Below are 11,501 nucleotides of genomic sequence, written 5' to 3' on the forward strand. Positions count from 1 at the left end.
AATACTGTCTGTTTACATGAGGTCAGAAGACAGAAGTTGTTGTTTTTAAGGGCTGAGAGTCTGTGGTCATTGTGGTTATTTTTGTAGGAAACCCTTAAAAGTGCCAAACTCTCGATGCATAATAGGTATGGGGCATGCCGCCCCACCAAGCTTGGCAGGACAGTATATTTGTCATCCCTATTCCACAAGTACAGTCATGTCAATAACTATATGATGCTTTTATTTTGAAACTCGCTCTGGGGAACTCAACCGGAAGTTGGAAGTAGTTCACCACCGAACTGTTCATGATGTTTAAGAAAGTAACAATTCATTCTTAATTCATTGTATCGTCGAAGCAAGCTGCATCACAAACAATTTTCTAGATTTTAGAGTAACTTGTATTTGTATACCTACGTATTATTGTAGCGTTTGCTAAAGCTGTCTGACGTTGCCGGTGCATCCTTGCTTGGTGGTTCGCACAGTGCTTCGGTCTGTTTCCTGACGTTCGTGGTTAGCTTAGTAAGTTAACGTTATCTTGCTGACAAGACATCAGTGAAATGTCGTCTAAACCAACTTGTCTAATTGTGGCAAGTGCGGCTGCACAAGGTACGGTTCAGCTGGTTATAACTGTATGGCTCATTCGTTTAACTAAATTGAATGTAGCGTTAGTTATATTTACGTAGCTTGCAGTTTGTATAAATGAACTTCCTGTGTTTTCTTTTTTCAGGAGTGTTTGCTCAGTCATTTTTCCAGTCATTCACTCTCTGCAACCCTGTCTTCAACGTGCAGACTGCCACACCAGGGGTGAGAGCCTACCTGTGCATGAGCATAATGAAGACCAATAGCTAATGGACATTTAATCAATTTACAGCAACCCTGTTCCAGAATGCTATATGGATTTCAGTTGAGCGGTAGCTTTATGACGTGTTCCTGTTTACTGTCCTCTTTTACTCGGGTTACTGCATTCAGAAAGTGGTTGTGAACAATTTTTTTCGCTACTACAGTGTTGCTAACTGTTGTGAGGACAAGCAGGTTCTTCAAGTTGTTCTGACCTTGAAGTTGTTTTCCCTTCCGATCCTTTACCCGTGTTGACAGTATAATGAAGGTATTTTGTAGTGCAATTCCTAAACTGATACTGAAGTTAGTTTGTGTGTGTGTGTTTATTTGTATTCACGTTACAGGGGAAGCCCATTGATTTTGCTGGAGTGGACGACAGCACAGCCCGCTGGGTGCAGGATTTCAGTGTGAAGCCCTATGCCAGCCCTGCGAAGCTGGAGTCCATCGATGGTGAGGCGCAAAGTGGCTTTAAAGTGTGCGGCCACGAGCAAGAAACGGAACAGCCGGATAACATGTGGCGTCAGACACAAATCGGGTTTCTATTCAAACGTATAGCCCACGAGCACGAAACGGAACCAGAGAAAGTTTTGTATTACAAACATCTGGAAATAAAGCCTTTAATCTGGCAATGGTCCTCAAGCCTTTGAGTTTAAATATGGACCGCAAATTGTGAAGTGATTGCTTTTTACTTTATTGAATCAAGTGCTATAGTCTAAGTGGAGTTGAAAGGTCTCTGGCTCTGTTCTGGAATATTCTGTTTTTGTGAAGTCTACAGTGTCTAATCATAACTCCAGATTTATGATCAGAACAATAATTGACTACCCTGTTTATTAAAATTTATTTTACTAGTATTATTTTCAGGTATGTCCTGTTTTGAGGACATTTTAACATTTGAAAAAACCCATAGTTATAATCAGTTTTCATCAAAGTCATATTACATATTCTTATGAAAACTGGGGGGGGGGGGGGGGGGGGGGGGGGAAAGTGCATGTTCAGGGCCATTATTATTTTTCAATTGGTGTTCCCCCCCCCCCCACTGTCTTGGGCTGCCACTGTTCTAGAATACTTTATCCCAGGGGTATCTGTGATTTGCTGTATTTTATTTAAACAACCATGGCATCCTCAGTGATTGGCTGTGTTTACACAGACACCCCAGCCAGGCCTTGGCTGAATATTTTCAGCTTATGCCATTTATGCCTTTGTCGTTTAATTTTTAAGTTATTTATCTTTTGTACTTCACTGCTAGAGTCGCATATAATTTGACATGACCAATCCCATCGGCTATATTTGAAGGGGTAGTTTGCTTTCTGGGTTTAAAAAAAAAAAAAAATATATATATATATAACTTCAGTTTTGATTGGCCCTGACAGTTTTTGTGTGCAATGAAGGATATTTTGAAATTTACCTGCTGACTTTGCAAAGGTTGGTATAGGAGCATTCAAGGCTTTGTGGTGCAATTCATGAAAAAAGCAGCCTGCTCAGCGACCTTATGTCTCCAGAGTTTATACGAGCATGTACGATACAATTATCTTTCAAAAATGACATTTATTCTTGTTTTCTGATGGAATTGTTTCCTACGGCATGGAAAGATGTACTGGCACAACATAGAAACGGATATTTAGGTTTATAATTGCGAATAAATGCTGTAAAATTGATATACAGCCTATAAATTGCTGTAATGTAAATTCTGCAATCACATCTGCAGCCTCTGGCAACATATCATCGCAGTGAAAGCTGCTTTGGAATTGCCCACGGTGTATTCTAGCTGGAGTAGCGGAAAAAGAGTAGAAGGAACATTTGCGGAATATTTTTGTTGCTTGTTGAAACCGTGTAGTTGAGATGTACCAAACAAGCAGGCATGTCTTCTCTGGAATGGAAGGTCGTGTTCAGTTCGGTTTTGTCTGTTTTAGGAGGTCGCTACCACGCCCTTCTGATCCCAGACTGCCCTGGTGCTCTCAGCGACCTCGCCCACAGCGGTTCCTTAGCTCGCATCTTAGCGCACTTCATATCTCAGCAGAGTGAGTCTCACATCTCCACACACTTCATATCTCATCACTGAGTCTCACATCTCCACACACTTCATATCTCAGCACTGAGTCTCGCATCTCCACACACTTCATATCTCAGCAGAGTGAGTCTCACATCTCCACACACTTCATATCTCAGCAGAGTGAGTCTCACATCTCCCCACACTTCATATCTCAGCAGAGTGAGTCTCACGTCTCCACACACTTCATATCTTAGCACTGAGTCTCACATCTTCACACACTTCATATCTCAGCAGTGTGAGTCTAACATTTTCACACACATAATGTTTCGTACAGGACTCACACTCACTGTGTGTTTATGTAAAAGTCTGTCTGTGTTGCAGAGACTGTGTGCGTGTGCACATGTTTTTTCCTCTGTTTGTGTGTGTGTGTGTATCAGTCTATCTCTGCTGTAGATCCGTGTGTGTGTGTGCATATAAAACACTCTCTCTGTGCTGTAGAGTGTGTGTGCATGCGTGCGTGTGTGTAACAGTCTCTCTGTGCCTGTGTGTGTGTGTGTATGTGTATAAACTCTCTGTGCTGTAGAATGTGTGTATGTGTGTGCGTTCATGCGTGCGTGTGTGTGTGTAACAGTCTCTGTGCTGTAGAGCCTGTGTGTGTGTATAAAACACTCTCTGTGCTGTACAATGTGTGTGTGTGTGCGTTCATGCGTGCGCGTGTGTGTAACAGTCTCTCTGTGCTGTAGAGCCTGTGTGTGTATGTGTATAAAACACTCTCTGTGCTGTAGAATGTGTGTATGTGTGTGCGTTCATACGTGTGTGTGTGTGTGTGTGTAACAGTCTCTGTGCTGTAGAATGTGTGTATGTGCGTACGTTCATGCATGTGTGTGTGTGTGTAACAGTCTCTCTGTGCTGTAGAGCCTGTGTGTGTGTGTGTGTGTGTGTGTGTGTGTGTGTAACAGTCTCTCTGTGCTGTAGAGCCTGTGTGTGTGTGTGTGTGTGTGTGTGTGTGTGTAACAGACTCTCTGCTGTAGAGCCTGTGTGTGTGTGTGTGTGTGTGTAACAGTCTCTCTGTGCTGTAGAGCCTGTGTGTGTGTGTGTGTGTGTGTGTAACAATCTCTCTGTGCTGTGGAGCCTGTGTGAGTGTGTGTGTGTGTGTAACAGTCTCTCTGTGCTGTAGAGCCTGTGTGTGAGTGTGTGTAACAATCTCTCTGTGCTGTAGAGCCTGTGTGTGTATGTGTGTGTGTGTGTGTGTGTGTGTGTGTGTGTGTGTGTGTGTGTGTGTGTGTGTAACAGTCTCTCTCTGATATAGAGCTTGTTTGTGTGTGCGTGTAACACTCTCTCTGTGCTGTAGAGCCTGTGTGTGTGTGTGTGCGTGTAACACTCTCTCTGTGCTGTAGAGCTTCTGTGTGTGTGTGTGTGTGTGTGTGTGTGTGTGTAACAGTCTCTCTCTGATATAGAGCTTGTGTGTGTGTGTGTGTGCGTGTAACACTCTCTCTGTGCTGTAGAGCCTGTGTGTGTGTGTGTGTGTGTGCGCGTGTAACACTCTCTCTGTGCTGTAGAGCCTGTGTGTGCCGTGGGCCATGGTGTGTCTGCTCTGTGCTGCGCTATGGAGGGGCAGAGGTGGATCTTCAGTGGCTACAGTCTGACTGGGGTAAATATCACTAACCCTTCTCTCTGGATGCCTTCCTGCTGCCTCACTGTTCGCTGCACTACCAGTGCAAGGCCTCCTGCAGACAATAAAACAGCGACTGTTCAGCTGTGCTTGTAACACTTTGCTTTATTAAGTGGAAATGAAGTCCCGCGAAGAACCAGTTCTTTTATTCTCACTGTGTTATTCAATCCATTTTGTAAGAGAACGCCAAAATACATTTGTCCTGTGGTCTTTTTTTTCTTACACAGCCTTCCATTTAAGATTCGCTCAGCTTTGGTAAACGGCGGCATCAGTTTAAAAGCACAGTAAGCACTCCTGAACTAGCAGACGGTTGACACTGATTTAGGAATGCATGAACGAGTGCCAGATACAATTGGTTGAAAAGGATTTTTTTTTTCTTTTTTTTTTGGGAGTAGCCGTCAGGTGGGGCTTTTGTTCTTAGCGGAGCGAGGCGGTCTTGATTCTGGGCGGAGACGGCGTTGGCGGCGAACAGTGGGGCCACGGCGTTTCTCAGGAGCGGAGAGTTTGGCACTCGCCTCCTTGTGAAAGACTGCCCCCTTCAGCACAGTTAGCCAACTGCATTGCGCCTCTGCCGGCTGCGTTTTAGTATTAGGGCATAGGTGCCAGAATAAGGGCGGATCCGTTTTCGGGTTTTATGCTGGCTTTTATTCTCTTTTTTTATTTCATCAGCCCAGTTCTTTGTTTGGTCTGACTAATCAGCGCACGTGCGCTCTTGGTAAAAATGTTTTACCTGAGTCTGATACAGGACTGAACCTGCATTGGTGTGTACAGCTCTTTAGAAAGTTAAATTGTAATTTAGTAACTTGTTCAAACAAAAACTCTAGCAGAGTGCATGCTAGCTCTCCAAGACCAAGAGTTCTGCACAGTTGCATTGTATAAGCTTGACATATATACGTATGCATGTGTACGTGCATACTTGCATGCATAAAAATTTAGCCAGTAGTGGTGGCTTGCTGAAGCGTTTTAATATAGCTAGCCTCAGCGAATGCACGGCCGGTGTGGCCTCAGGAAGCGGTTTGCCTCCGTTTCCCAAAATGCACCTGCATTCTTTCCCTCAGCCTTCCGTGTTTGAGCTGGTGCGCCGCCCTGACTTTGCCAACCTGCCTCTGATCGTAGAAGACTTCGTGAAGGACAGCGGAGGATCCTACACCGGTCAGTGTCGCTGCCTCAGTCACTCGCTTCTCACTCCACCTTTTACAGCAGTGGTGTCAAACTCGTTGCCATGGAGGGCCGTGTGTATGCAGGTTTTCATTCCAGCCTCAGATCTTGATTATATAATTAGTTAAATTATTTGCTGAATTAGGGATGCAGGTTTGTGCACAATGGTGACCCGACGTCTATGGTGACCCGCATTGTCTAAATAAAAATTTTCTTATATTCTGTGCTTCAATGCAGTTAAACGCATATGGCTGAATGAGTAATTGGACTCAATTAAGGCAGCATTAATTGGTTGGAATGAAAACCTGCATACACACGGCCCTCCATGGCAACGAGTTTGACACCACTGTTTTACGGTTTTCACCAAGGGAAACGCAGAACGGCGATGCGACGGGTAGGGCTGGGTTCGAATCTCGGACGGGGCCCTTACACGTGGAGATTGCGCGCTCCCTCTTCGTCCGTGTGGGTTTCCTCCGGGAACTCCGGTTTCCTCCCACAGACTGAGGGGCAATGCGGGTTAGGCTAATCGTAGAGTCAAAATTGCCCCTCAGTCTGTGGGAGGAAACCGGTTTCCTCCCACAGACTGAGGGGCAATGCGGGTTAGGCTAATCGTAGAGTCAGAATTGCCCCTCAGTCTGTGGGAGGAAACCGGTTTCCTCCCACAGACTGAGGGTCAATGCGGGTTAGACTAATCGTAGAGTCAGAATTGCCCGTAGGCATGAGTGTGTGATGGTGCCCTGTGATGGATTGGCGATTTACCCAGGGCATATTCCTGCCTCTCGCCCAATGCATGCTTGGACTGTCTCCTGCCCCACCACGACCCTGACCAGGAATAAGCGAGTTAGATAACAGATGGATGGATGGATGGATGGATGGATGGATTTTCATGAGGGAAGTCTCACCTGCTTCTTCTCTATTTCACAGCCAGCCAGGAGGACGCGGTTCACGTGGTCCTGGACCGGCACCTGATCACGGGCCAGAACCTCCAGTCCACCTCAGCGGCTGTCAACAACCTGATCCTGCTCTGTAGCGGCAGGTAATGCGCGCCCTGGCCCATTTCAGGGGACGTCCCAGCACTGGGCCTGCCCGTTTAGCATTCGCAGGCTAATCTCGACCCTAAAACCACCGGCGCGCAGCCTCCTGTGAGACGGGTGCTCTGTGTTTGATGGGCCAGTGTTAGGGTCATTCCTGCCTCATTTTGCGTAATCAGTAAAAATCTCCATTTAGCCCAAAATCACTTTGCGCTATACCGTATCCCTGAAGAACGTACGTGTTTAATGGATAACCTGTTTCGTTGTTCATCGGTCACCTGGTTTCTTTGTGTATTCAGCTAGGTTGCGAGAGGATGGGACACAAGATGAACTGAGAAATCTGTCTAATTAAGAAGCATGGACATGCAAGGTTTTCCATTATCCGTTTGTTGTCCGAAATGTGTAATGTGGGGAGCAACGAAATGCCACACACACACACACACACACACACACACACACACACACACACACACAAACACACACAAACATGTATATGATAGACATATATATCCTGTTTGGGAGCAACATTGCTTTCTCTCCACATAAGTGCAACCGAGTGTTACATTCCCAAACTTTTTTGCTTCCAAAAATACTTGCTGCTCCGGGCTTGCAGTGGTAAGAGTTCACATTCCCAGGTTATCTTTTTGACCCATCAAAGTAATATCATGTTAGGGTTATTGAGTTGAAAAGCACAAGATTTTGGTTGTTGGTTTTGTGATTCCCACAGCAGCTGTTACTTGCTCACACTGTCATGTGAGAATAAAATGTGATTGTGTGCTGCTTTTTTTATTTATTAGTCAGTACAATGAAAACAATACTGAATGGCTCCATGGTAATATTCAGATAACACCACATAAACACTCCTTACTGTGTGATGTCATTTGTGCTACTGATTTGTCCTTGTATTTAAACAGGGTGCTATGCTAAAACAATGGGGCACAGTGGCCCTGATGTATTCACAAATATCAGTATGGCCTTTTTAGTACACACTTAAGCATAGCCGAGTACTCTGCGACCGTGTTCCAAACACATACTCGCATACTGCTGGACCTAGATAGCATAGAATCACAGGGCATCGTGAATAACATAAAAATCACTGTTACGGAATCAAGACCTTGAAAGCGAGCGTGCGCAAACATTCCCCAGATATCTTCTTAAGCACCGGAGCGGATCAGATGCGATGGCACGGGGGCCGCTGCTTCATCCCAATAAGGGAGCTCTTCGGTTGCCGGCAAGCCTGAGCCGCGAGCATCTTCCGCCGGCTAGTTCCAGCTCATGAGCCGTGACGTGAGGAGAAGCGGCGGCTGACAGTGCGTGCTTCCCCGCGCTCTCCTGAGTTTACAACGGCGGTTGCAGTTTCGCGTGCTGATTAAGTACGGGTGGGCATTTCAAATTGGGGAAAAAAGGACGGAAAATAATTTTAAACAACGCATACGTTGCCTTTAGCCGCCCACGTGCTGTCCTTGCCATTTGAAGCTGCTCGATGAATAAAAATGAGTTCCATTGGGTGAAAAATTATTTAAGTTTTTTTTTTTTTTTTAAGAACGATTGATGAGTAATACTAACAGAAATATGATGTACTCGTGAAATTCACCAGGAAGTTTAAATAATGCTTAGTTAATTTATGGGGTAGATCATAAGCACATGGTATGCAAGTAAGTGTTATGGAACACAGCTAGGACAGGGGTATATCAATACAGCATTTGAAAATTTTTGTCTGTGAGTCAAATAGAACACTTTTTTGTGATTCCGTTTTTGAAGCAATATATTTGAATGGGATCATACGATTGTTTTTAAGATGACAGTTGCCGGTTAATTTTTCTTGGAATAGTACAGAACTGCAGGAGAATAGGCTACAGTTCACCTCAACTGAAAAGCGGAGGCAAACCAATATCCTGTACATCAGTAAGAGATTCCTAATGGCCTGTAATGCACAGCGAGTGTTCTTATCTCAATATCAAATGGGTGTTCCATCATGTTGTAACTTTTTGAGTAAAATTGCTTGATTTGGCACAAGGATGTGTTTTTTGTTATTGCCTATTGTCATAATAATGATTTTCAGCAGGACCAGATTGTGTGACGTCATTGAAAATAAATGCTGTAAACCACATATTCTGAAAATGTTGATCTTCTCAAATAAAACCTGCAAAGGAGAAATTTCTGGTAGCTGTTCTTTTTTCCCCTCGTATTTGCGTCTTTATTAGCCCTGTTGCTTTTAGCGTTCCGTTTGGAACATCCTTCTCTTCCAGTTACTGGGCAGCAGGCTGTCTATTGAGGTAGACTGATGTCCACCTCTTCAGTCCAGACTGCATCTTGTTTCTCTTCCTGTTCTCACTCCCTAGCAACCCTACCTTTAGTACTAATTCCGATTATGGTATTTTTAATATTTAGGTTTTTCGGGCTTGTTGTGGATATCTGTATGTATTTTTATTTGTATTTTGGTTCTTGATTAGCATAGTTAATGGTATGCTTTAGTGGGAATTCTTTCTATCGGATGTGTCAGTTGAGCATTTTGGCATACTTCTGACTTCCTGTCTATTAGGAATGCAGGAATATTTGAAAGAGATGTGATTCCAGCTGTCTGCAATACAATGTTACAAAGCTACTGACAACTAGCCAGAGCTAAATATGTAGTATTTTTTTGTTGTTGTTGGTGTGTGAACTTCGTCATCATAGAGTTGTGGGCTGGGTTGAGAACAGAGGAGAAGACGTTTTTGATTGTAAACCATGTTGTACACACATGAGCAAAGCAAAGAAAGAAATCCTGCATAGTATGCCTTTAAGAACAAATGTGAAGCATTATAGGAAATGTAATTACGCCTCTCAGCTGCTCTGCTGTAGTCTTACTGCTGCCACACATTTTAACTAAATTTCATGCACATTTACCTACTGATTATGAAAAGACCCTATAGTGAATAATGAATATAAATCATGCCCATTCGTCATTTTGGAAGAATGTGCAACATGCTGTTTATGCCTCATAGACTTTGATCAACTAAGTCTTTTGAGCAGATTTTAATTTAACAAAATTAAACAAATTAAAATAATGAACCATTTTGTGACAACTATTCTTATGCTCAAGAAAAAGCAGAGGTCCTAACACTGATCCTTGTGGGACCCCACTTTCCACACCAGGTTACCCAGATATGTCATATCAACAATGAGTCTCATGTTGTACTTTGCCAAAGTCCTCATAAAGCATATCGCAAACCTGGGTTTAGTGTAAACATTTCGCAGATTCCTCAGAGACACACAGTGGGTTTGTTAGACCTCCCTATGCAAAAATCCTGGTTAGCTATCAAACCATTTGACAGAAGCAGAGATGGGCTAAATCACCAGAAGACAAATGGGAGCTTTTTATATCTGTAGGCATGTCTAACAGTAGTGTTGCCCCTTCCTTCTCCCATCCATTCCTGGAACAAGGCAGTGTGGCTGTGAACATTACTGAAGAAGAGTTTGTAAAAGCATACAGACACCTCCCACTGCCACACCCACAACCAGGAAGCAGTCTTCTGGAGTTTATGCACTTACCTACATCTGCTCCACAAACACACCTACACAATAAATACTTATACAACAAACACACACTAACACAAACATCCACGCAATAAACACACCCACACAACAAACACACCTGCATAACAAATACTCCGATCTGCACCACAAACACACACCTACACAATAAACACACATATAACAAACACACACCTATACAATAAACACACCTATACAACAAACACCTGCATCAGCTCCACAACAACACACCTACACAATAAACACATATACAGCAAACACCTACATCCGCTTCACAAATGGACACCTACAAACAGACAAACTGACAGTATACAGACACGTTTACACAACTGTCTTCTGGAGTTAATACACACACCTACATCTGCTCCACACTCACACACCTATACAACAAACACACTCCTACACAACAAATACACACCAACACAATGAACACCCACACAATAAACACACCTACACAACGAAAACATGTCTACACAACAAACACACCTATACAGCAAACAAATATCCAGTGAGTATTTACTGAAGCTATTTAGGTAATAGGTTCAGTACCTTGGCTCGAAGGTAGGGTCCTGCTGGGAATCAAATTCACAATCTTAGCATTAAAAGTCCAGGTCCCCATCCATTATAACACACTATACAAACACGTCTGCTCAACAAAAACAGATCTGCACAACAGACCCATTTGTACAACAAAGCTATAACGGCAGGGCCGGCCCGTGGCATAAACGCTCTATGCGGGTTGTTTAGGGCCACAACCGCTAGGCGGGGCCACACGATGCAATGTTTATCTAAGATAAATAACGTTATTTTCGTAATTACGTTGTTCATCCCCTATCGCGGAACTAGCGGTATAAATTGAAAATGGAACTGCAACAGAACATTTCATAGCAATGTAATGTCAGAAGGATTTTACCAAGTGATTTCACCCCCCCCCCCCCCCCCCCCCCCCCCCCCCCCCGAGAATCCTAGGGCCGGCCCTGTATAACAGCGCTACACATTTCACTCTGATTAGGTACATTTATGAATATTCTAGGGGAAATTAGATGTTGTGCCTCAATCTAAGTGAAATGGAACAATTACACGAAGTATCTCACTGTGAAGAATCTTAATCACGCATGTTACTGCGGGACCGCGTAAAATATGGTAGTTGTCTAATACCTGGCGGGGTGGAACTACTGGGTAAAACGGGGTCCCCGCATTAATTATTTGCCTGGGCGAGCAAAGTGGCCTCCGAACGGTAGGCGGCAGTACGCAAATAAATCACTTTTGAAACAACTGGCGGTATCTGCGTAGACATTCA

General features: G+C 43.9%; 1 protein-coding gene across 2 annotated transcripts; it reads left to right on the forward strand.

The window, feature by feature from the left end:
* Nucleotides 1-236: 236 nt before the first annotated feature.
* On the forward strand, nt 237-8,824 carry gatd1 (glutamine amidotransferase like class 1 domain containing 1). Of its 2 annotated transcripts, none has more exons than XM_035396765.1 (8): nt 237-585; nt 707-783; nt 1,161-1,266; nt 2,727-2,834; nt 4,366-4,457; nt 5,537-5,630; nt 6,561-6,672; nt 6,967-8,824. In XM_035396765.1, the coding sequence occupies exons 1-8, from the start codon at nt 537-539 to the stop codon at nt 6,968-6,970; spliced, it is 642 nt and encodes a 213-aa protein (XP_035252656.1). In that variant the 5' UTR covers nt 237-536; the 3' UTR covers nt 6,971-8,824. The 2 variants fall into 2 exon arrangements, with proteins under 2 accessions (XP_035252656.1, XP_035252655.1); XM_035396764.1 differs by having other exon boundaries at nt 6,971-8,824.
* The last annotated feature ends 2,677 nt before the right edge of the window (nt 8,825-11,501 follow it).

Source organism: Anguilla anguilla, chromosome 16, assembly GCF_013347855.1.
Source record: "Anguilla anguilla isolate fAngAng1 chromosome 16, fAngAng1.pri, whole genome shotgun sequence".
In the NCBI taxonomy this organism is placed as follows: domain Eukaryota; kingdom Metazoa; phylum Chordata; class Actinopteri; order Anguilliformes; family Anguillidae; genus Anguilla; species Anguilla anguilla.

Coding starts and splice junctions, on each gene's coding strand:
- gatd1 (XM_035396764.1), top strand. CDS start 537: ATGTCGTCTAAACCAACTTGTCTAATTGTGGCAAGTGCGGCTGCACAA. Junction 4,458..5,536: donor GTGGCTACAGTCTGACTGGG/GTAAATATCACT, acceptor TCTTTCCCTCAG/CCTTCCGTGTTTGAGCTGGT. Junction 5,631..6,560: donor CAGCGGAGGATCCTACACCG/GTCAGTGTCGCT, acceptor TCTATTTCACAG/CCAGCCAGGAGGACGCGGTT.